This window comes from Betta splendens, chromosome 4, assembly GCF_900634795.4.
Source record: "Betta splendens chromosome 4, fBetSpl5.4, whole genome shotgun sequence".
In the NCBI taxonomy this organism is placed as follows: Eukaryota; Metazoa; Chordata; class Actinopteri; order Anabantiformes; family Osphronemidae; genus Betta; species Betta splendens.
In genome coordinates, this window is record NC_040884.2 from 4262458 (window position 1) to 4288914 (window position 26457).

Sequence of the window (26457 nt, forward strand, 5' to 3'; positions counted from 1 at the left end):
TCACAGCAGCGGTGCCATTGTTTACCGCGATGATTGGATTAAGCGTGACATTCTCTAAATGCTGCTGACCTTAAAATAAAACGTATGTAACTTAATATAAGTCGGGTCTGAGAGAAGACTTGCACAAAAGGAGAGAGCGCAGGTGGAGCAGGGAGACAGCAAATGAAAAATGAAACTGAAACTTAACGGTACGTCAACACGGAAGATGAAGTATTTGCATGCATGGCCAGGCCACGACCATTGTTCCTTTGACCCTGTATTTAATACCTGGCGCTCGTCCCAGTTCACTGCACTCCAGTATTAAACCGATACATAAAACACATTTATCCTTAACCTGCAAACATACAGTAGTAAGTTGCTTTTTAAGGCTTCAGTAAATATTACGTGACCTGTTCAGCCGCGTGTCAATATCACGCAGTTGCCCACTCTGCCCATTCATAGTAGCATGACTCAGCAATTTCTGAGGACGCGACTTCCGCAGGTCCCGTCGGCGTCGGTGTAGTTGCTCTACCTACTACTGGGAGTGCGGGCAGCGCCAGCCTCCCGTCGTAACCCGCCCCTCCGCGTCACGGGCGACGCGCAGGCAGAGAAAGCGGCGAGCCGGGCTGCTCGCGCACTCATTCAGCGAGCAGCGGAGGCGGAGTGAGGAGCGCAGAGCCAGAGTGCGCGGCCGGGATCCTTTCTGTGGGCTTTCACTGCACGATCACAGCCGCTTCCCGCGGAGCTCCCGGGATATAAACATGTGGGCGCGAGTCGGAACGCTCGTGCTGCTCAATGTGCTGCTCGTGGACATCGGTCGCGCCGGAGGTAAGACACTTGTCCGCGAGGAGACGCGTTCGCGTGTCACTGCGGACGGCGCCGCTCCGGGGGAGCGGAGCCCGCGGAGGAGCGGCCGCCCGGAGCTCCGGTTCCCCGCGAGCGCGTCCGCCCCGCCGCCGCCGCCCGCTCCACCACTTCGGCCCGCGCTTTGAGCGAGGTCGCCGGTTACAGGAGGTGGCAGCATGCGGAAGACAGCGCTCGCGCAGCCGAACACGTGTCCAAACGCGGTACGCTGGTGTTGTGGCCGGCGCGGCCGCTCGTGATGCTTCGGGCGCAGCGTTTAACCGTCTGGCGCTGGACCAGGAAACAGTGCGGATCCGGAGGCTCAGCGCTGGTGGCGGACGGGCAGAACCAGCACAAAAGCAGCCTGTCGGCGTCACTAACGCGTTAAAAGCGCCATGCAAAAGTAGTGCTCCCTAAATGGGGTTTATAGAAACGTGCATTAGGAGGCAGCAGTGGCAGAAGAGTGATAGAATTAGATTGTGTAGAGCAACTTTATGTAACGAAGCTTTATATTATCACAGCAAAACAAACATTTCTAACTGAAACTAGACTTGAACGCTGAGCAGATGTGTCTTTAACCACATCTGGATGAGAGTAGCTCCAACGTGCACTGTTCTAACTCCAAACAGCAGTTTTAGTGACGTTCAGCTCCAGCTCCTCTTCGTCCTAGTCCTTCTGCTGCAGAGTCCACTGACCCGCATGTTGTTTGACCTCGCAGGAACTCACACGGCGTCCGAGTGCGAATCGGGGCAGTTTCAGTGCAGGAACGGACGGTGCATCCCGACCCTGTGGAGATGTGACGACGACGACGACTGCACGGACAGCAGCGACGAGGAGAACTGTCGTAAGTAGCCGAGGGGCCGATGCCCCGTCGCTGCGGCCCCCGTGGTGCATACGTTCTCTGACTCTGCACCTCGCTGTGTTTTAATGGCGCTGATGGTGGATTATGTCCATGCATTGACCGACCGGCTGATCCCGGATCACCGCGAGGTCACGCGGTCATGGGAATTTCTGAATGACTTCCCTGCGTGGGCCAGAAGTGGCACCCGGCCGGATCGGAGCAGGAGCTTGTGAAGCCTCTGTGACAGCGCAGAGATCGTGTCAGGGCTGTTGTGAGTCAGTGATTACATGTGGACTGCACGGCCTCGCTTTGTCCATGCTGCGGCACCGCGCGCCATCACGTCTCGCTTCTGACTAATGCGGCGTGATTTGTGGAATGAGCTTGTGCTTAAACTGCTTCAGACCCGTGCAGGGAATTTCATGGACAGTCAGCTGAGTAATTAGAGCTTATGAATTTGTCACAGCACTAATTGTTTGAATGGTCATATTACTCGCCCATTGATTGTCGCTTATCTCCGGGACCGGCGCGTCAAACCCGTGACTCTCCCCGTCGCCTCGTGCCACGCGGCGCCGGCGCCGCTGGACGTCTGGGAGCTCCAGGCGTGAATGCCGTGACATTTACTAGCGCGTCTCATTGACTGGAAGGACTGAGGGGATTATTGGACATTTACGGGGCAACGCTTGATGGAAGCACAATTAGATTTTAATGAGCTTTCCTTCAGGTCCAGTCAAACAGGTGCGGTTGACTTTATATGGTCACGCTGCGTGACGCGAGTGGGACGATGCTGAAACTCCAAGGTGACAGACTCTAGAGGAGCGTTTTCCGTAGCAGGTAGCTGCTTCGTCGTGTGCTACTGACCTGTTGCTTTGGCTTTCGCCTCCTGGGTCATTGTCTTAATCTCTTCCATCCATTTCTCTCTCAAAGCGAGGAGCTTCTCTCTAAAGGCTCACTCCCCCCAAATCATAGCCCCCACTAAGACCCCTTCCTCATCTGTGGACACCTTGGCAGTGTGAACGCCACACACACACACACACACACACACACACACACACACACACACACACACACACACACACAGTGTGACTGTGGTTACCCGAGTGATGCTCTGATGCTGGCGTCGTGCCAGCCCTTGGAACAGATGCCAGCGCTGCCACCGCGTTCCCTCCCTCCCCAAAACCCAACATCACCTGCAGGGAGGCGGAGGAGGAGAAAAGATGGGGCCGATTTGATTGAGGGAAGCGGGTGGTGTCGGGTGGAGATGATGAGGAAACATGGCAGCGCAGTAATTTTGTAGAGTGGGCAGATGGAAAGAGAGACGCTGCTGCATATTTGAGTGGAGATCTGGGATAAGGTTAATCTATAGAAAGTAACAGAAAGCTGCCATTTGTGGTCGTGTGTGTGTTCTCTGTACTGTAATTGTTTGTGGCGAACATGCGACTACGATTGAACTTGTGCCCGTGTCAGTCGGACCTCCACCGCCCGTGGTCCTGTCAGTCGGCAGGTGTCTCAGCAGGGGTTCCCTCCTCCCAGCAGCCGTATCGGAGCAGGTCCTGGTGGATCGGGTCGGCGTCTGTGCCTCGTCGCTCCCTCCTTTCATTCTCTCCTCCCCTCCTCTCTCCTCTCCTCTCCTCCTTTAATTCTCATCATGCTTCTTGCTAGATTCCGCTCTTGTTGCCCTGGGAGACGGTAAAGTGGTGGTGCTAGTTTTTTTTTTTTTTTTTCTGCGTGTGTGCCGTCTTTGTAGTGAACACAACGCTCCCGTACACAACTCTCCACCTCTGCGCTATGACCTATATTTCTAATATACAAGAGAGAAAAAAGCCTTATCATTTTACCAGAGGATTTAGGTGGATCTCGACATGCCTAATCCAGATTGCCTGTGGAAACTCAGCTCTCATCTGAACGTCAGCGTTTCAGTTGTTCCGTCTGGAGCACGTCTTCTCCTACGAGGACTCGGTCCCACTGTGCAGCCAAAACACAGCCGTGTGTTGAAACCAAACAAATGTGCTGATTGGCTGCTTTTCTTTGTTTCACCCAACTATTGGTGGCCAGAAAAAATAACACCCATCAGTTTTTAAACTGCATAGATGTAGGAGTGTAAATGCACACGGGTCATAGGTTGAAGCAAATGGCCTCAAAGGAACCCTGAGAAGCCAGTGTGTCATTACAAACAGGAGGCAGCAGAAAACATACGGGTGGGAAGAAGAAAAAGAAGAAGGTTGTGTGTGTGTGTGTGTGTGTGTGTGTGTGTGTGTGTGTGTGTGGACAATGAACACTAGCAGGTCTGGGAAGGGGAGCGTCTCCTCTGCACTGAGACCAGCTTCCCATAGAGGAGACATCACAACACATTTCACGCCACGGTGCTGTGTGCGTACATGGAGGAGAGGGAGCCCGCTCTCACTCACTCACACACACACACACACACACACACACACACACACACACACACACTGCAATAAGAGGCTGCAGAAAAGCGCTTCAGGCTTAAGCTATTGTTACTCAACCAAAACACATGGTGGTCACCTGCTGATACAAACGCATATCCCGGTCTTTCAGTAATTGTGAGGACCGAGTGATGCTGAACCTTAAAACCACGTCTCAAACTGCCCTTTTACATTTGTCGCCTGCTCAAACATTCATAGACACCAGCACACAGACACCTATACAGACATGCACTTTGCCCCTGCAGCACAGCTGGGGCCGGACTGTAATAGGAGCATGAGGTCAAGGTTACAGCAGCGTAATCAATTACAGATGGACACAGTCATACAGGTCTGGCACAAATAAAATGAAAGGCACGCAGTAGTAGTGAGCAGGCCTAGTGGTCCAGGCCTTGCTGATGGTTAGTACCTTCACTCACCGATGCACTCTGGTACACCTTTGTTCAAACAACCCCCACTCCGTCCTTCTCTGTATTGGACGGGGCAGGATGTGTGAGGCGCATACGCAGCTGCTGTGCTGTAGTCCCTAGAGAAAGAGGAGCTCTCCCCTGTGACCGTGTGTGTGCGTTGTGTGTGTTTGTGTGTGTGGACACAACGCACACACCAAGCCCAAGTTTCTTCCTGCAGATTTAAGGAAACCTTTAATCGTGGCTCAAACTTCACAACTTGGGCCCAACTCAGGTCCTTGGCTCCATAAAAGTGACTGGAGTGTATTGGCTGTACTAAGGCCACATCCATTATTCATGCCAGTACAAACAAACATCTCATTAGTTATTAATGAAACATCTTCCTCCTTATTTCAGACCCCATGCACTCGCATCTGCCCCAAAACATGGTGTTTTCCTTGACGTCTGTCTATCAAACGAATGACTTGCATAAGGAGACAAGTTGTCGCATCCGGCGCGGCCCCTCTGACGGATGACGAGGCCACAGTGTGCCGGGTCACCACCTTTTATCGGGCCGCGCGGGCTAACGACGCCTGGTGTGCTGAATAGGTGCTGGTGCAGCGGAGTGAGGCGGCAGCGGGGTAATTTTAGCTGAGGTCAGTGCTGGCCCGAGGCTTCTGCTCCCGTTCTCTCCATTCTCCTCCAGCTCTCTGCCGCGTCTGTGCGTCGCTCTTCATCCTTTTAGCCCTCCTCTTCCTCTCCGTTTTGAAGGAATGGCTTTGTATTGACGCGAAGGACGTGGTTCCAGCGAGAAGCGCAGCTCCGAAGAGGGAGCAGAGAGAGAGAGAGAGAGGCTTTACTGCTCACATACGTACTTTTAATCCAATTAGTGAGTGCGCCAGCGGGTGAGAATCTGCATTGTGGGGCAGAGTCTGCACAGCGTGGATGTTTCAGGACAAAGCACAGATACAGAGGATTACTCTGGTTTTGCCTGATGCACAGAGATGCACAAATACCAAAAACATGCATGGGGCCCTCGTTATCTTTGTTCGTCTCCTCTCATTGCCTGTTTCTGCGTGAGGTAAAAGGTCAGACGGCGGCTCATTCGCTGGTCCTCTTCTGCTCGTCTCCCCCTCTGTTTGCACCGTCCCGCTCACTTGCGTCCGTCTCTTCTGTCAGATCAGCCTCGCGTACCTGCAGCTGCTGCTGCCGTTTGCCTGCAATGCCGCAAAGTCACTTATTGTTCAAAGTCAAACAGCGATGCCACTGAAGTCCTGTTTCTCCAGCAGGTGCATGTGTTTAGGCAGGTTTCGGTTTGTTTGTGCGCCCCCCTCACACACACACACACACACACACACACACACACACACACACACACCAGCCGTGTCTGACAGGGTATCATGGCATTAATCCCTGCCTCAGATTAACTGAATATCTTCATGTGCCTCTGCTTTATTATTTACATTTGCTGTAATCCTGTTTTTCACCGTGCGCTCCGTCGCCTGGCGAACGCAGGCAGCGGGCGGCGTATGAAACGACGACTAGGAACGCTGATGAATAAAACATGCATGCTAATGCCAGTCTGCCGGGCTGACACCGAGATAGGGCCCTTGAGTGCCGCGTGTCGGAAGTTTGCATGAAGTTTGACGTGGAAGTTGGTCACAAATTGGAGAGAGAGTTCGCTTCGACTTTCCTTTGATGACATCATGTATTATAATACTCTGCCATCTTTCTCTGTTCTGGTTCCTTTTTATTTCTTTTTGTCTTTATTCATCTTTACTTTAAGTTCTTTGTTCCGGGCAATTTTTCCTTGCTCTCTCATCAGTCATCACCCTTTTTGCTAAGTTTCAGGTCTTGATCCTTTATCTCTTGTCAAATGAAACAGGACATTTCTTTGTTTGTAGCCGTTTGATAACAATAGGCTGGTTTGGTTTGTTGTGAACACGTAGCATCTAGTTAATGTGTTTGTATACTAGTTTTTCCCACCCGTTGACAATTGAAGGGAAAAGGGCTTCTCTTCACGTTAACAGACTGTGTGGATCATTAACCGGTACAGAAACATGCGTCCTGCGTCGATCTGAGGCCACGGGTTTGTTTCCAGTGCTAAAAATCTCTTTTGTTCACGTTAAAACAACAATTACAGAGTTAGACAGTGAATCAAAGCCATCGTAGTAATAATGGAGCAGCTGTTCCCCGTCATGTTGTTTGAATCTCCAAAATGTCAGAACAAGTATTTATCAAAGTGAGAGGACGGCGCTTTCCTCTGCAAAGTGTGGGTTGAGCTGTTGCTCACGTAACGAGCTGCGATAGTGAGACGGTGCGTTGTTAAGTGAACGACTTCAAAGGTGAGGAAGCAGATGTGCAGGTAGCGTTGGTCAGACCTCCTGCAGGTCAGTTCAGCTGCTTGGGACGCTGAAAATGCATCCGCTCTGCTTGTGTAGAAATGTCAAATTCATGGGTTTATTGCTACGGCAACAATTAGTCGATGAATTGATTAAAAACATCTTTAAATATCAAACAGCTGCCGTTTGTGTTTTTTTCTGAAATGTGAGTATTTGCTTGTTTCCCCTGTTGCTCGCTGCAAAGCGAGCTGGCATTTAGACTGTTGGTTCAACAAACTAACCTACTAGAAGACACACCTTTGACGCTGGAGACCATAAGAGGGCGTTTGATGGACCGAGCAGCTGGGTAATCCATAAAATGATCAAACAGCGCTGCTACTCGCACGCTTTGTGCTGCTTCTGCTCTTGTCCATGTTGAATGAAGCTGTTTTCATAGATTACACACACACACACACACACACACACGCACACACACACGCGCCTCACCAGCTTCTAAGCCTGGTAAAGGGTCTTTTGCCTGAGGGGATTTGGTTTGTCATCCGTTGCACTGCGTTGGGGCGAAGGGGGCGGTGGGTGAGTCTTTGATGATATAGTAGTGCTCAGTAATACTCGTTATCAGCAAGAAGAATGTTGCACAAACAAACACAGGGCCTGTGTTTGTGGCATACACACGCTGCTAATGTAACGTTTTACCTGCAGCATGTGTCATTATCGCGACGAGCTGACAGTGTCAGCTTGTGTGTGTGTGTGTGTGTGTGTGTGTGTGTGTGTGTGTGTGTGTGTGTGTGTGTGTGTGTGTGTGTGTGTGTGTGTGTGTGTGTGTGTGTGTGTGTGTGTGTGTGTGTGTGTGTGTGTGTGTGTGTGTGGATTACAGGGGAAGGCTGTGAGGTTACAGTAGTGAGACGGACATTTTCCACGGCTGTGAAAATACGACGCCTCCGCTGATGTGGGGAGGACTGTACATGTGTTTGAAGCAGAGCAGAACCAGCTGACGTGCGTAGCTTCAGCTTCAGCAGGAGTCTCGCAGGACGGATTGACGTGCGAGCGGCACTTCGGCCGTTTAGTTGCTTTGCGGAGCTTTAAATAACGTTTGAAGGTTCTAAAGATCTGCAGCCAGAACAAGAAGCGATGATTAAATGTGCGTGGAGCGGCCTCCTCCAGCGTCGTCTGTTCTTCTGTCCTGGCTCCTCTCTGGCATGCGACGACTCCCTCTCTGCCCCCCACTCTATTATGTCACTGGGAAGCAGTGTTTCAGTGTTTGGAAGCAGGTTGACACCTTCTCAATGGGGCCTGGAGAGCCTCCTCTCTCTCCCTCACGCTCCCTCTTCCTCGTCTTCACACACAAACACACACACAATCACAGCCTTAAAAATGCCTTGACACTTGGTTTTGTGTGCGCGCCTATTGAATGGTGCTGTGACCTCGCATGAGAGATCTGCATTATGCTGTTGGGTTCTTCTTCAGTTCTCCCCCTCATGTTTTCATCCAGCTTAAAATTGCATCTGCATTTCGATAAACATGTTTACATACAGTTTGGTTATTTTCAGGCGAACCGTGTCCTGAAGCCTTTTAGTCTGCTCTCATGCTGCCTACAGAGGTTCACTGTGATTGAATGAAGCAGCGGAGAAAAAGAGGCTAACATGCAAATATTCATTCACATTGGCTGAACAGGCCTCTCTCTCCCCCTCTCTCTCCCTCTCTCTCATGCACCTTAGCATCAGCGTCTTGTCTGGAGCAGGATGAAGAATAAATAATGTGACCTTTTCTGCCTATAACACAGTAGGTTTCCGTGTATTTGGCTTCAAATTGTCCATATTTTATAGCGCATTCTTGCTATTGAACACACGTGACCTGTGTTGTCTTACTTTTCTTAGTAGAAGATTGGAGAAAATTACAAAGTTTATTAACGGTCACCAAAGTTCTGTAATTTCCTCTTCCGCTGTGCAGTTTCACACCACAAACCACTTTTTTCCTCCTGGCAGAACGCGTATGTGTAATCGCTCTTGTAGTCAGGAGCTTTATTATTTTAACATGTACGTTTGATGCAGCAGTTGGACTGGCTCAGGTCGGTTGGTAGTAATGGGGTGACTGTTTTACCATAAAAGCAACCAGAGTAGTGCACAGCGCCTGTTGAGCCAGAAAGGCCAGCGAAGGGATGCGTCCCTGGCTGCCACGGCCCATCTGCAACTTTTCATGCCTTGTTACTCATGAATTTCCACTTTGCAACGCCTGCTGTGCTCAGGTGCAACTGCCACTAAATCCCACAACAGTGTTTAAAAAAAAAAAATGAAGCCAGCTTTTAATCCCCACAAGTAAACTAGATTTTAAGCACCTTCCAGCTTCACAAACCAGGGAAACAAGCGCCTGTGGTGTGTGTTGATATTGCTTTCAAGCTGATTTCCAGCTGTTTGTACAGAATTCAGATACTAACATTTTTAACTCATGGCTTTAGTTTAAAACCAAATCTACAGATTTGTGTAGATAAAAGTACAAAAACATCAGAGCTGTTTTGAGTCCTGCTGTTTTCACCAGTAAATATTAGCCTGACCGGTTTGTACAGTAAGTTAAAGGGTTAACAGCTGCAAGTCTCTCAGCAAATGAAAAGTTACTGTAATACGAGCACAACAACAACTTAATGTAGGTTTAAGCAGTAATACACTTATTCCAGTCCTCAAATATGTGCCGAACTGAAAGCAGCTCTTGGCAGTTATTTAAACGATTACACGTGCGAACTCCTCCCACTATAAGTTGCATCAAACCCGGTGACCCAGTTGTGGCAGAAGGCAGCGTTTGTGGGTAATTGGCCAGTGGTGTTACTGTGATGTTCTGTTTCTGTGGTTATTGGCTTTATTCCACCTCTTTTAGCAAAGACAGAGCCTCTTTAGGCCAGTTATTGCTGTGTAACAGTGCTTTCATAAATGATCTGACGGCTTAATTAAATCCTGACTTGAAGTTCCCTTTGATTTTTACCTTTCAGTACAATGAGAAGTGATTTGAAAGGGAACCTTGGTCGGTTAAGTGCACAGTTTGTGAGGCTCTTTTTTTTTTTTTTTTGTTTGAGTAGACTGCAACAAGCACCAAAAAGCAGATGTCGAAGATCGTTTATGGGCAAAGACAATTTCCTTTTTCTTTGAGTCAAGCTATTGATCTCTGTGACTCAGACAGACAGAGGTGAGTAAAGGTGAGCCAGTCCAAGCACCCAGTGAGCTGTTTTTCAAATGTTTGGACAGTGTATTTTTCACACACATGTATTGAGCTCCAAGGCGTTTTCATTTGAAAGTAGTTCTGTAATTATTGGACAGGTTGTGTGTATCTGTGCTATGAAAGATTGAAGTGTTACACACATTGGCACTATTCATCTAATTTAAAGCACCCAGTTCCAAACTTGCACTGTTGGTTTGGGTCAAAATAAAGTAAAATGTGTTTGACACAGTATAATAGCAGGCGTTTTGTAGGTGCTGACAAGATTTAATAGATTTAGTCTCCCGCACGCTCTCGAGCACATACAATATGTAGGGAGGGATGAAATATTAATGTGGCGGCTGGGCAGTGGATTTAGCTATAGGATAAAAAAGATGACTTGTCCATCGAACTGCATGTGTTCAATAGTTTATTATAATGTGTGTTTAAAAAGGTTGAGTTAAAGTAGAATTGGCTGACACATTTCCAGATGATTTCACCTCCAGATTTGTGATTTTTATTAAATGCATCATAGATTGAAGATTCTCAAAAGGTGAAAAATGCAGCAGCAGTCGTACATAAAGGCTTAAATCAGGTCACTTGCCTCAACCTTATAAATGTTGCTGTTCGTAAAGCGGCTTTAATTGATCCCGTTTTTGTAGGTTTGATTCTTCTAGAAATAAATAATGCAAAAAAAGTGATCTATTATAGAGAAGTTGCAAATGCAGAAAACAATAGCGCCGGAGTGTTATTCATCACATTAGCACCAGGTCTCCTGAGGGTTTATGGAGATTTGTTCAAAGTTAGCAACCCCCGGCTAATTGATTTCAGTGAATGGCACGTTTATACTCAGCTTAGTAAATTACACCAAAATGGGGACGGGGGGGTTTGCTGAAATCTGCTTTTTTTTTTTTTCTCTCTTTTTTTAATGAGATCACTGCTTTCCTTCCTGTATCCCCAGATGGTCACAGTTGTAGAAGGTGTGGGTGAAAAGGGAAGTGTGTGGCTGTGGGGACAGATAAATCTTTAATCATGTGCTTGCTCTCATGTTTCATTTAATTGCCCCGTAAATCTGTGTGTGTGTGTGTGTGTGTGTGTGTGTGTGTGTGTGTGTGTGTGTGTGTGTGTGTGTGTGTGTGTGTGTGTGTGTGTGTGTGTGTGTGTGTGTGTGTGTGTGTGTGTGTGTGTGTGTGTGTGTGTGTGTGTGTGTGTGTGTGTGCGCGCGCGCGCGCGCGTGCGCGCGTGTGTCCTCACTGTTCATCACTCAGCATCTCTGTTTCTGACTGGGCCGTGGCTCTGCTTTACTTTAGCATCTACATTTGCATCGCACGCTAATTATACACGTAGACTATTTGTCAGAAGTGTCTTTGAACGTCTCTGTGATGCTTTCATCAAATGATTTACTCTTCACTTTGCATCTTTCTGCTTTTTCTGTGGGGGGCTGTTGTTTTCATGTCACTATACTCTGCTCTGTGGTCTACATTTGTGTTACATCATGTTAAACTATGCATTTTCATGTAGAGGAAATGGATTGCAGTGTGTTATGTGCAGGATATTCACGGTGTAGAGACACAGTGGAAGTGGGCTGTTTTTCTTTAGCGCCATAGAACAAGTAGGGAGCACTGATGATTAAATTCCGTCGTATAGGTTTGAATTTGAAAGAGTGTGCGTGTGTCCTGTGTTGTTTTCAGCAGGTTCAGCACTTAGACACGTCCATGCAACACTTGTGCAGCGATAGAAATAGATGTATTGATTAAGCTGAGTAATGGGGCCGTTTGCTGCGCTCAATAATGGCACATACTGTAGTAAGAGAGACTTTCTCGGCGTCCAGGCCTTTGTTTGCTGTGATAAAACCATTTCACCATAACAGACATCCAGATTAGGACCAGGCTTCCTTTTTGTATTAATTTTGTTGCACAGATGTTTGCACAACATGAGGGAGTTTCCAGGAGGAGCTGTGCAAGGAGCTCAGATCCAAATGAACCAAGCACAGCTTTAGATTTTATGAGCACGGCACCGTGGACGTTCTCTAATAACTCTATTATCGGTATTAATGAGGAGCTAATGTGTTTGTATGCCGTAGTACGTTTAGTCATTTTAAATTCAAAGGAGTCATTTTACTGCAAACAGCTTTGACCTGGAAATAAATACCTTTTTATTAAATGTCATAAAGATAAATCCTAATGGAAGATGGTGTACACTTCCTTGTGTGAAGCTGGGAACTTGGTTTGTATTTTGCATTTCCTGCGGGGTCTTTTGTGTGAATGCTGTGTCCTTTACATCAGTTTTCCTGCGTGTTCATGTGTGCGCCTGCGCTGATGCCCACTGTTACTGTCACCGTGATGAAGAGGCTATGGATCGGGTCGTCGGCTAATGAGTCTCTGTGTGTGTCTGAGCCTGCTCCCGCTTCCGAGGTGTCCCAGTGATGAAGAATTTGCTGCCTCCTTCTGTGGGTGAGTGTGAGAGTGTGTTCACTAGGACGGTCATTAGCTGTCGGGGACCGTAAAGCCACTGACCCCTCAGCTGGAAATGGAGGAGCCCGACCATTCCCTGTTCACCCTGCAGCCCCCAGACGTCTGTACTAATGGACTAAAGCAGCCATTGATGAGGGGGAATATGGCAGCGAATCGACCTGCACACAACCTCCACCTGCTCCAGCAACGGTCTTTGCTTTGGAATGGTGTGTGTGTGTGTGTGTGTGTGTGTGTGTGTGTGTGTGTGTGTGTGTGTGTGTGTGTGTGTGTGTGTGTGTGTGTGTGTGTGTGTGTGTGTGTGTGTGTGTGTGTGTGTGTGTGTGTGTGTGTGTGTGTGTGTGTGTGTGTGTGTGTGTGTGTGTGTGTGTGTGTGTGTGTGTGTGTGTGTTAAAACAGTTCCCTGGCCTTTTTGTGTCTGAGCACTAAAATATTTATATTGACAAACTACCCTTCTCCTCAGTTTGTGCCACGGAATCCGCCACTTTATCGGATGCTTGTCAGGACACTGGGTCTTAATTAACCGAAGCCCCTCAGTTTGTAATAAGCGAAGCGCACGCAATCAGGTAGCGCCGAGGCTAATCTAGAGCATTCCAACGGATGGCGTGTACTCAGACGAAGGCTGACCATTGGCTCGTGGGGAGAAATCGAAGAACATAATCCGTTTTCTCCAAATCAGCCCAACTAAGTGAGGAAGCATGGTAATGAGAAAATGATTAGATTTTCTTTTCTGCTGCTGAAGCTCGATCCATCTCTTCGCCTGCTCCCTCTCACTCCCGTGGCCACTGAGGATTTGTTTTAACAGATTGTTTACCTCTTGCTTTTTCTTGCTGAATCCCAATTCTTAATGTTACAGCATCTCTCATTCATTTTCTTGTTTCATTATCTCTGGCTTCAACAACGCAGCGCAGATCAGAAGCTTTTTACTAATAGGTCTTGTTGCAGTTCCTCATTTTATGGATCTAATTACTAAAAAAAAAGCATAATAACATTTCAAATTTCAGCTGCAGCCCAACTTTGTTTGTCTCCCAGGATTTCAAAGAGCGATGATGCTGACTCGTGTTGTTTGGAGTTGATGGATGTCCGACTAAAGGTTAAAGTGAAGCTGAGTTTTAATATCCAGAATGTCTATGTATGTGGTTCAGGGTGGTTAGTGTGAAGGCTGCTGCTTTTGTATGTGTGTGCTTCTGTGTAGATACACCTGCTTCTTTGGAAGAAGGGATGATGGATCCAAGAGCACTGTTTTCATGGACTGACTCAGCTGTGTGTGTGTGTGTGTGTGTGTGTGTCTGTCTGGGCTCGAGGCTAAAGGGAACGCGAGAGCAGGCGAGCCACAGATCAATTTCCTTTTTATTGTGGCGGAGTGGAGACTTGAGATGCATGGCCTCCTGTGACCCAGATTCATTCCTCCTTTCTCCTCCTGCTCCTCCTCGTTGGCACAGTGGCATTACATCAGATGGAGGGAGAGATGAAGGCGAGAAAGCGAAGCAGACAGAGGATGGGTGAGGGCGAGCGTGGTGAATTGGCGCTCGTAATGAAAAGGAGAGAGAGAGAGAGAGAGAGAAGGGGAGGTGAGGACGAGTTGAAGTAGAGGCGGTTGCTGTTGGGACAGAGCAAGGATTGCACCTGAGAGCAGGGAGTTACGTCTGTGAACATCACAGGAGATGTCCTGTGTTAAAGGAAAACGCCAAAGGACCTAACACAAAGACATGATGGGGAAATAAAGCTGAGTGAGTGACAAAGAAGGAGCAAGAGTAGAAGAGAAGCATCACCCAGGAGAGGGAGTCGTGTCCTGTAATGCTAATTATCATTAATACGGCCTCTCTGCAGCGCCACACGTTGGACGTGGTGGTGGACCGGAGCTGGGCGATGTTTGACACCGCCCGACCTTCGCTGTAAGGGTTTAGTAGAAAGGCCAGACGTTCACCCGCTGAGGCCGTGCTACGCTGCTGTCGACGGTGTGCACGCGCCGCAGCGTGTTCCCATGAATTATAGATGCCGTTTTGTCGAAAAACAAAATGCAGCTGAGTGAGTGGAGCTCTTTGGCTGTGACAGATACTAATATGACATGTTATTAGACCCAGACTGGCAATGAAAAAGTAGCAATTAGCAGCTAATTAAATGATGGGACTGAAAAACTAAAAACTAATCAGAGCTGCATCGGTTTTCTAACTTATGGGAGTTTCCATCTGGACTCGGAGCTGAAATCTGCAAAAGTTGCTAATTATAAATTCTTAAATTGCCTCTATTTGTATAGACGATTAAACATAGCTGGAGGGGCACACGGCTTCAGAGAAATGTTGATTGGAACTATAAAGAATTAGGCGAGGCAATTTCCTCCCATCAGTAAATATACGTCACGTTACCTGGGACAAGTAATTGTTGTTTCACGTACGTGAAGAAAAACATCTTAATGAATGTGATACAAGAATTTGTGATCATTGCTGTTTTCTGTTCTTCCTTTCGACTACTGGAACAGACTTGTTTCTGGACTAGGGTTGCGCGGTATACCGGTATTGATTTGGTACCGCGGTTCCGAGGCATTTACAACGGTGCTATATTGCATGCGGATGGGACCAGTGATTACAGCGCCTGCAACAGCACGGTGACGCCACCGCGTTGTAACTACAGCTGAGAGGACGAGGAGCACGAAACAGGAAAAGCAGGAGGAAACGGGTAGCAAGTAGGTGAGCAGCGTGGACGGAGCAGGAGGACAGCTTGGAGGGAGCAGACACGTTGGGGAGGGAGGGGGAGAGGAGAGTGGCCGCCACCGCAGTCACCGCTGTGGCTTGTGGACAAAAGAAGTGCTACTTCTTTGCAGCGCAACACGTTTCAACAATCAGACAGCAGCGTTATCGTACGAGTTTGTTGATCTATTGCACAAAATCCATGGAACGCATTCAACACAAGAAGGCGACGGTAGATAAAAAACGATAAGCGCACGGGGAAGTTCTTTAACGTGACTCCGCCATGTTACAGGCACCCACGTCTGGATAAATACAAAATTTGTTCTAAAATAAGAAAAGCCTATTATTTTGATATGTTACTGTTCTAAGGTTTTAAATTAAGTCAGTAATGACATTTTTTGCGTTCTCTTTTTATATGAAAAAGTATTAAAGTATGAAATATATCGGCATACATGTTTGTATTGGTACCGGTACCGTTGTTGGTATCGTGACAAGACCATTCTGGACAGTGATGGACAATGAATCTGAAACATCCGAACCCCGTTAGGCGTGTGGGCCGATGCGGCCGAGCCCAGCTGATAGCGGGTGCTACGTCCTGAACGGATCAGCAGATTACGCACAGGCACTTCAGTCAATACAGCTGTTCACATAGACTCTGTGGCGGTTGCTGGTCGGTGTGTGTGGCTGGTTGTGTTACTGCGTGTCGGCCAGGGTTTAAGGTGGCTGAAACTCAAGGCGTTGGAGCCGGCCTTCTCCAACCCCGACAGAGCGCTGCCTGTTAGCAGTAGCAGAAACAGAACAGCTGAGGGTGTCCGTTCGGCCTGTCCTCACCTTCTGTGGCTGCCATCTGCTCCTCCCTCCTTCACCTCCACATTTACAATTCAATTCATAATTTACATTTATTGTTAATTCTGGGCTTTAGAGTTTTGGCAGACGCGTGTGCCTGAAATCATATTTACCAAATCAATTTACATCCTATTAAGCGCGGAGGCTTTTGGTGCGGCGCTCGGTTTGCTTTGGCCCGGTTCGGCCTGCTTTGGCCCGGCCTGCTTTGGCCCGGCTCGCCGTCCTGTCACCCGAGCCCGCGCTGACGACGCATGCGCCCAGATCTCGAGTCTGTCCAGTTCCACGCGAGTCCCTCGAATTTCCTGGGAGCTGTGAAGGTTTTCGCATCCAAGAGCGACACTGTGCCGCCGCCCGTGTGAAGCGCCACCACGGGAGCCCATCTGTCGCATGGAGAGGGAGCGCCGTTTCCACGCGGCCCCGCGCTGAGGGAGGGGAAATGGCCGCCTTTGTCTCGGCCGAGCGATGACGAAGCGCAGGTTTACGTACGATGTGCACATATAGAAACACGAGCAGACGCTTTCACCCACACGCGACTCCTGGATCCTCCGTTCTTTGTCTTGATAAATCGGAGGGTTTGGTTGTAATTACGTGCTCTTGTTTCAGATCGGACAGGATTTCACTGAGCCTTCTAGGATTTTCCGTCCTAATCTGTCTTCCACAGACTAGCTCTTCTTGGTATATGTGGAGAGTAAGCCTTAAAGTGGGAACCATACACACGGGGCGTTTGGAAGCATTTTGTGAACAATGTGCTCGTGGATGATGATGATAATAATGCTAAATGCATCGATCCATTACGATCTACAGTCCAGTCACCCCTGTTCCACCCCTGTCAACACACGAGCGTACGCTGAAGCTAGCAGAGCATGCAGCACATTATTAAAAGCCCTGTGACCTCCATCTAAACAGGCCTGAATTATACTGCTGATGAGAAAACACTCATCACCATATGGTTGTCACCTCATTAAACAAGAAGAGATCCCAATCAGCTCCTCTGATCCCCCGAAGCCTCATTCACCTCTGCTTGTTGAGCGTTGTGGTGAATTGTCACGGTACTACATGGTTCTGCCTTCCGCTCACCCGACCGGTTGAGGCCGATGGCGCCCAATCAGAGCCTGGGCTTGCTGCAGCTCGGGTTAAAGCATGTTTTGGATCTTTTGTAGATGTAGATCTATGAGAAGGGGGAAATTTGCTATATAGTGGACGCATGCACACTTTGTGGGTGTCAGATGTGCCACTGAGTCATTCTGTTCCTCCACACCTTCAGTCTTCCTATCTGCTCGCACATCCGTGTATATGCAGTACTGCATGTACAGGTTGGTACATACTGTTGGGAGTAGACCACAAACAGTTTTGTTCAAACCTGCACTACACTATCCTCTTTTTTTAATGTGTATTTCGGGTCAGATCATCACTGAGTCAAGGTCCAGGAAAGATTGTCAGGTGGCTTTAAAAAACAGTTCAACAGTTATTAACTCCCAACATCCCTGTATTTAAAGTTTTATTCTAACCCAACCCAAAGTGCTTGGTCTCCACGAAAACTAATAAATGGTGTTATCTAAAAGTTGAATTGGTCCTTTTAAAGCTCACAGTACTATACAGTAGATATGATTAGACAGGATTTTCTTTTCCAGCCTTTTTGACCTTTTTTGACATTCAGTGTCTACATCAACTGCTTTTTAACAGCAGCATGCACCAGGTTGTGCTCATCCCATATAACTTGGCCTCCCTCAGATAGGACTCTGTGTGGCTGCCCCCTGCATTCTCCCCCTGCCATCTCTGCTGCTCTCATTCCTCTGCCTTTTTTGGCTTCCATTAAGTCTTAATCTACGCTGGGTCTCCGGCGCGTCACTCGCTCCTCATTGTGTAGGATCGATGCGTCGCTAGCCTCCTCCCTGCCTGGGCCCTTATCTGTCCAGACAAACCACAGGGCCCCTAATGAAGGCCGACTTTCTTTCCATGCTAATTCAGCAGCGGCTACAGCCGATTGGTATTCTACCGATTGTCTGCCATCCAGCTCAATAAGGCCCTTGGCCCTAGAGCGAGGGATAGGTGTGCTCGCTTAGGCTGCACTCGTGTTGCTAACATACCATTACTTCAGGTGATTCATTCAGTTTGTGGACCGTGAGCAAACTATTGCTTAGGCTGTAGTACTAGCGGTGATTTACAATGGTCTGTCCATTGAGCCCTCATCTGTTATCTCGTGAGTATAATGCTGCCGTCGCGTTTATGACTTGCAGGCCCCGAACGCCGGTTCTCTCTGTCAGCCTTCTTGTTATGAGCAATGACGTCTTATGTGAGCTGTTCGAAGTTATGTGTGTTGTGAAGTGGGCATTAGTCATGATGCGCATCAGGCAGGATGAGCATCTGAATCAACACTCAACGACAGATGTGCGTGTTTCCGCTGTCAATCAGGTCCGACTGACAAAATTGGCATAGTGTCTTTTATGCGGATGAGCAGAGTTTTTACTATATCAAACTGTTAATCAGTAATAAAGATGTTTGTGATCAGGGATCGTTCTTAAAAGACAGCGTGCAGTCTGTGAATCCTAACCTATAGGTCACAGTCGGCTCTAAAGTGACGCAAGGATGGATGAGGGGGATGAGGGATGCGCAGGCACAGCAGGGTGGAAACAATTTCAAAGGAGATGAGATGAGGGAGAAATGGAAGGAAAGGAGACAAAGAGACTGAGCTGCATATTAGACAGAGGAAGATGGTTAAGTGTACAGAAGTGGAAAAGTGATTGTGGCAGAGTGGAGGGCACGGCTGGATCCCAGGTTTTATATGCAGCCTGTGTGCCACTATACTGAAGTTTTTATGCATATGAACTCTTTAAACAAGCGCAGACTGGAATTCCAGCTTCATATGTGCTCTGTTTTCTATGGTAATAACTGGAACCGATGGTTCTACGCGTTCATGGCGCCAAATCAGGCCATCGAATTATATAATTAATCCACTGAAGTTGGAGGACTGGGCTTTAAATCAAATATTTGGCCCACTTAACCACTCAGCTTGATTTTTGCACCGCTCCTGCTGGGTTTGTAATAAATGCGGGTTCTGAGTGCTAGTCATATTCTTGCTTGTCCTTGCTTTGATGGGGCAGAAGTGTGTTTTAGAGAAAAGCATATTCGTCCATAATGTTTCTGGCAAAGAATAAGTCGAATCCAAGAGGGACTCAATCAGCCTTTTCCCATTTGTTCTTTGACCTTTTAAGTTGAACTAAATAGATATTTAGAATTTGTCCATAACTAAATTATTACATTTAATTTAAGTTTCCCTCAGCCCTGCAGAGCATGACGCTCCAGTGTTTTTCTTTTGTCTGGTAGTTCACTGTCATGAATCCCATTAGCTTCGCTCTGATAAACTCCTTTTCTGTTAAATACTGGGACAAAACAAAGTAACAAATAATGTTTTTGAGACTTGTGAAACCAATGAATAGAGCAGGTGTTGTCCCAGTAAGAGTTTGAGCCCAGTGGACCACACGCTGACATGTCTAGTACAGCTTCATGAGGTGAAACAGTGCAGTGGTCTCAGCCTGTAAATGACTTAAAAGTGAATTGATAAAACCCAAAACTCAGTCAGTCATTGAATATGCATCAGTCTATCTATTAAAATTGATATGCACGACATGGTGCGGTTCCTGCCGTGCGCCGCAGACTGATGCACGGTGCGGCTCAGGCGCTGACAAACAGCTGAACTTTTCAGCGTAATAATAGCAGGTTTTATGACTAGGATTAATGGACATGTGTTGTGTTAATAATGATTGTTAATCTTCACCCTCCTACTCTGTCCCTAACACATGCACAACCCCTCCCAAACACACACACGCACGCGTCCTTTACATCCCCTGTTGTCTAATCATGGGGTATCAGTCCGTAGAGATTAGAGCCCCCATCCGCACTAATCATGGGATGTCAGATGGTCTACGTGGGGTCTCTCCCCCTCTGACTTGTTCGCTAATCCTGAGGCGTCAGTCGGTCCCGATACGTTTGGGGTTCAGTATTAAAACCAAAACATGAATTGGTCTGTGAAATAAAGCATTGATTTAACCGCTCATGAAAACATCATTGTCAGAAAGCTGCTTCACAAACACTTCTGTTCCACAGAAATCCTGTGTAGGGTTAAATGGAGGAACAATGAGATGGATCTGGCTGGTTTGTGGCTCCTTGCACCTCCACTGCACATAGTGGCATTTGCTCATGTACGTAATACATTCTGACCTCTATTATAATCTGCTCCGCCACTCAGCAACTTTTTTTTATCCTTTGACCTCAGGGTGTGGGCCGTCTACATCAGTTTCCCTTGTCCTCTCCTTTTTACTGCTTCACACTTTTATCCTAATCCGCTCAGTTATAGTACAGTAGTTGGTTTATGATGCTTTTTATTATACATGCCCCTTCAGAAAGGTTACACACGCATCCTGCACTCTCTGGACGCTGCAGTGTAATGATGATGGATTTGGAGGTGAAAAAAAAGCATGCATGAGTCTGATGATACACCTCGATAAGTTGAGTAGAAACTCGATATTGGGTCATTATGGATACTGGTGCATCCTGGGTCACAGGTTGTCGTCTCTATGTGTGGGGGGGAAAAACAACTATCCATTCATAATTTGCCCTGCAAACAATTAACTTCACATTCTCACTGTTGATTGGGTGGAAGTTGCTGGCTCTTGTGAAAACAGACCTCCTCCACCAGAGGGTTTGAAATCCCAGAACTAGGCCGGGCTGAAAATGGAAAGATAAAATAACTCTCACCAATATGCAACTAAGACAGAATTTATTCGTTCCATAAGAATGTTCCCTACAGTCTTCCACCTGCACAGTGTGCAGTGCTGACTCCAGCAGAACCTCCGTGGAGGTGATCAGTCAAGGTGAATGGAGGGACCTCTTCCTCTCCTGCATGGCTAAACACATGGGGCTCTATCTGGTGGGCTCATGTTTGTCCTCTGCCTGACTAAAATCCAATTATTCCTGTCCTTGATGAATGGAGGGAGGACTTTGGGCCTCGGGGTCACCCTAAATTTATATGTGGTCTCGTAATAAGACTACATTCATGCACAGTGGCACTTGTGTGTAGTTTACATTGTTAATTTATCACAGTATCCTAATAAATAGGCAGTTGAGAAAAATTCTTAGTAAAAAATGCATTGGAGGAATCTGGGAGTCGTGATTAAGTGAGGATGGAAAACAGACGGCCGGAGAAAGTGGGAGAAGGGAGCCGACAGACGTGCACCATCAGACACAGGTGGTGCTACATACAGGCTGCTAATGATGCTGCAGGGGATATGTTGATGGGGTGGTTTCTAAGGAGAGAGTTAGAGGATAATAGAAAGACAGTGCTGTTCCAAAGAGGGAACTGGAGCCTTTGAGTGTCACCCGAAAATGTCAGCGTCCTCGCACGTTGAACGACGCTCAACACCAGAGAGAGCGAGCGAGAGAGAGAGAGAGAGACTCTTTATTTCCCACCTCCTTTCTACTCTTCAAGGTCTAGTCATAGCAGCCTTGACCCCAGAAGTGCTTCAGATGTCTGCAGCCAAGAGAAAACACAGATTTGAATGAGAAATCTTGATTTCATAATATGGGAACAGACAGAGGCTGACATGAAGCATCTTGATAAATTAGCTGTTTTTGATGATATACAGCAGTTACAGTGCAGTTTATCAGGGCTTGAGTCTTGATTAAGTTATTGAGGTTGTTCTGTGTGTTTAATTTAGCCGGAAGAACAGACATAGGACTCGACACAGTATCTTTATATATTTAACTTTTTTTTTTTATTTGCTGAACAGTCCAATTAAACCTGTGTAATCACTTTGGCTATTTTCTAAATTATTAGACGACCCTGCAATGCATTTTATTGTGCGTCTCCTGCTGCAGAGCTGTAATGAGCTGCTGTTCTGCTGAGCTAATTGATAGTTTGCTGCAATTTGTCTGAGGCGGCGTGTTTTATAGGTTTGGCAAGATTTGATAATCAAAGAAATGACTGTAATCTATTACGACCCGTCTCTCCCATCCCTGTGTCTGGACCTAGTTGTACATGTAGGAGATGCCATGAAGATTAATGAGCACAGAGGTCGCGCCGCCCAACATGGATTCTATTCATAAACGTCCCTGTTATTAAGCACCTGCAGTATTTGTCCGGTGGTGACCCTCATTCTCTCTGGCGGTGTTTTCTATGCTATACTGAATTAGCTATGCTCACGTGAGACTGGGGTAAATTAAGTGGCTGAATTATGTAGCTTTGCATAGCGAAGCAGCCCAGGTGCAGCCAGACACACAGGATCGCACCGCGCTGGAGACAGCAGGATGCTAAATCTCCGAGCTCTCATCCATGGCAACAACCCCACAGGAGCTGTGTGTACCGCCATCAAGCAGCCAGAGACACTAGGAAGTGCTTTGCCTGATGATGGAGCTCGGATCTGCTGGTTGGAGCGTTTGAAGCCAGCGTTGTGTAACGCGGCCGTCGCTCTGTGACTGGGGTTGTTTACAGAGGGGACAGGTGAATGCGGTTTCAGACGTCGGCGTCGGTGGCAGGGTCCAAATGAAACTTTTCCTCGCCGCCGCCTTTCGCTTTCATAATGCACCGATAATCCCGTCTTCCCCCCCATCGCACTCTACACGCAGCAGCCAAATGACCTCTGTTGAGAATATTGATTTGAATGGAAAGCGCCTATGTTCTAAATCTGCGCGCTCGCCATCCGTGGAGGAAAATAACACACTGTTCTGCAGCTCGCTGTGAAAATGTCATTACACCAGCTGTCTCAGGCCCAGTGCCCACCGCAGCCACTCAGCTGGCTGCTTAAAACCTGCTGAAACACACAAACAGAATGACACAGAGCTGCGTCGTGGGTGGATTTCTAATAAGATGTTGTGCTGATCTCCCTCGCAACTACAGTAAGCGGAATCCTAATGATAAATAGTATGTAATAATATGTATTTGGGTTTCGGTTCTGCTCTGTGAAATCAGCATCTGCTCCTGGTAGATAGAGATGTCTGGTCCATATAAACTACTGAATCTGCTTAATATGACTAATGGATTAAATTAAGCTGGGATGATGTGTGTGTGTGTGCGTGTGTGCGTGTTGAAATCAGATGGGGTGGAGCAGAGAGGTTGTGTTTGTAAGCGTTTTTATTCCCACAGGTTTGTACCGTGTGTGTGAGGATCCGCCTGCATGCATGTGCAATAAATCTGCATTAATTAAACGTGAGAAAGAAATTCCACAGCCAGAGATGTGATGTCGGCATCGCGGGGGTGGAAAATAGCTCTTTCGTTGATTCCCGACGACTTCACGTAATACAAAAAGCAAAAGAACTGCATCGTTGCTGTTTCCTAAGACACCAAACGGGCTGATTTTGCCAAAAATATCTTCCTTTACCACATTAGTGTTGAAATGAGCTGCGCAGTTTCCAAGTGCTGCTCCTCGGGGCCGCTGTGATCTGATGAGGTCTGATGTTTAAAGTGCGGGCTGGGTTTTTAGCTTGGTTTTCACTTAGCTTCAATCACATCCTGTGTCGCTGTACAACAAATGAAGAGGGTGAGAGCATAATGGACTGTGAACAAGACTTGCCCTCGCAGCATCATGAGGAAATGTAGTGCGCATCCATCTGCCCTTTCAAAGCTCTGAGCGTCTCCTTGTTGAGGTGAACTTGCCTGAGGCGGCTTCGATGTGACAGCATCCACAGTCGCAGTAGCCTGAGGCCTGTGTTGAGTGGGACTTGATGCGTGGTCGCCTTCGCTAGGTGCTGATTCAGCGAACACGGACGGGTTTTGGTTGCAGCTCCGGCTCCGTCCGTCATCACGTGTCTGCGTTTTCGCAAATCCGAGGCTCGGCCGCATCACGCTGTGATCGGCAGGCGTGTACGGGTGACAAAGAAGCCGCGGTCCGAACTGTTGGAGCTCCACATTTTTTCATTACTATTTCTGTCACTTTCTAAGTGCGGGAGTGTGAATGTGATCCAGGAGAGACTGTCAAACACATGGTGTCTATTAAAACATGTCTATAACTACAACCCTGAAATTACCTTTGGGTTACGTCTAGTTGTTAAACAGACTTTACCCTCCTCAGTACAACGTCTGTGTGATTGTGCTCTAGCTGAATTATAGGCCTGGACCTAATTCTACAGACGATGCATGTTTAAACACACTGGTTCCGTTGGAGCTGGAGTAGATCTGAGAACCGTAGGTTCTGAGGAGAGACTGCAGTAATACAGGTGCTTTAGTTCGCTGGTCGGTCTAAGCTCCAGCTACAATTTGGTCTTGAACTCATCTGTGGTCATGAGCTCTGTGTGACTGGAAGAAAACTGAATGCATTAGAGTCATTGGTAGCAAATTCAACAATCAGCAGTGTGCTTCAGTGCATAAAAGGTGACAGAGATGCATTAAAGGCACGCGTCTGTGGCTGTGCCTTCTTCCACTGCTGAAACTACCAGTTCGAGCGCCTGAGGACGGTTCGGATGCAGGATAACGGTGATTATGTTATGAAATATTTGCAGTTATAAAATCTAAATATAAATGCGGTGAGTACAGCGTGCCGTTAAAAGCCTGCTGTGACTAATGGGTTTCAAGACTGGGTCACAGTGCCACCCCTCCCTCAGCGGAATCCTCTCCCTTCCCCGCTCCAATTACCCGAGTGTGGTTCGCCATGATGACTTCTCACCAATCCTGAGGGGGCGTCGGGGGTGGGGTGAGCTGGAGTGATGGAGTGTAAATGATCTCTATGTCGCTGCCGTGCGGCTCGTTCCCCATCCGGCCGCTCACTCGCTTCGCCCCTCGGGCTCATGGACGGCAGCATCCGCAGCCGTTTCCAGATCCAGTGCACCTCGGACCGCGCCTCTGCCCCCGTGCGATCCCAGTTTCCCAGTGCGTGGCTGCAGCTTGTGCTTTAACTCCTTGTCTCCTGCAGCCTGCTGGCATGTATTGGCTAAGTGCTTCTTTGTTCAGCAGCACTTAATTATGAAAAGGGATCAATTGTGCCGACTGCACACACGGTTAACGTCTTGCATTGAGCTGTCACAACTGTCTGAGGGACAGTCTACTTATTAATACTGAGCACAGTTTCTTGTTTTAAATATATATTGTGACCCAGTGGAGACGGTTGATTGAAGTAACTATTCTTGGTCCAGCCTGCTTTTTAAACTCCACTTCCTCTGTGCTTATCACAAGTCTTTGATAAAGAACAACCCTCGTAGCTTCACTAAAGGTCTGACTTTAGGCTGCTTCCGTAGCTGTATTATAAGCAGCTGGGTGTTAGACTTGAACTGATAATGCTCTAAAATGGAGCGTCCTTCTAAGATCTCTGCATAAGATTATGCATTCCTGCCAAACCAGGCCTCTGATGTTATACTGGCACTGCCTGAACATTTGGGGAGTGTTCAGAGATGTGACAGTTCCTGGCCACGTAATCGCAGCCCTTTAGGTTCAGGGTGTCTAAACATCAGCACCTTGAACGGGCGGCTCTTTAGAAACGCGTTAAAGTGAGCTGTCACTGCGGCCGACTGGGACTCGATGCGCCGGTAATAATGATGAACGATGCACCCAAACTGGCCTTTCAGTCTCTGTTATTGCACAAAACCAACAGCGTCTGGACATTTCAACACGAGGTCGTCACTTAGCCCGAGCGCGCTGATGTGATGATATGCAGGGAGTCGGCCTGCGCTCATCCGTGGCTCCATTCATTTATTCGCTGACTGGCTGTGTTAAAATATTAGCATATTCCTCCCTCGCTGTGTGGCCGCGAAGAAGAGGCTTTAGTCCCGACACAGTGAAGCCCGTGGCTGAAAGGACAGAGAAACAAATCTCCTCTTTTGTGTTTGATACGGTTTCTGGTGCTTAAACACCTTTTTTGGATGAATTGAAGGTTTTGTCTAAAGTCGCTGTAGTTATTTATCGATAATCAAGTTTCACTACTTCCAGGTCGAGGCTTAGGTTGCTTTACTAACAATGGTGCCATTTATCCTTCTGTGTTCATAATTAATTCATTATGGGCTCATGATTTATAAATTCATCCCTCAACGTCCTCTTGAATATTATTGTGGATGTGTTATTACCACATTACGACAATACAATAAGATGTTTAATTTAGTAAAGCTGACCTTTTAATAAGCATTTCTGAGGACACGTCCTCAGAATTTAAATTCTGCGCGTCACATCGTGCATCCATCACCAGAGAAGGGAGGGCTTCACTATAAATTTGTCCGTGCTTTGCAGCTATCGTGACGTCTCAGCGTCTACCTGCCACCACACACCTCCTCCTGATCCCCTTTTCTGGAGACGGTGTCGACTCGTGGCTCTGCTGCTCCGTCGCTTGAACACTTCCAGAACCAGTGGGCGACGGTGGGATTCCAGAAAAGATCAAAGTCTGCTGAGCAAGTTTTTCTAAATACAGGAAGACGTGTAACTCTCAATTTAGCTACAAAAGACCTGGGAATAGCTGCAGCTCTCGAC

At 47.5% G+C, this 26457-nt stretch overlaps 1 protein-coding gene across 5 annotated transcripts in view; it reads left to right on the forward strand.

The window, feature by feature from the left end:
* The first annotated feature begins 511 nt into the window (after window positions 1–511).
* The window catches only part of lrp8 (low density lipoprotein receptor-related protein 8, apolipoprotein e receptor), a 111915-nt gene continuing 85969 nt past the window's right edge, over window positions 512–26457 (forward strand). For 4 of the 5 annotated variants that reach the window (XM_029149525.3, XM_029149527.3, XM_029149526.3 and 1 more), the window contains exons 1-2: window positions 513–807; window positions 1541–1666. In XM_029149525.3, the coding sequence (XP_029005358.1) occupies window positions 741–807; window positions 1541–1666 (193 nt within the window). In that variant the 5' untranslated portion in view covers window positions 513–740. Of the gene's footprint in view, window positions 808–1540; window positions 1667–26457 lie in introns of all 5 variants that reach the window. The other variant, XM_041070702.2, reaches the window with a different exon arrangement.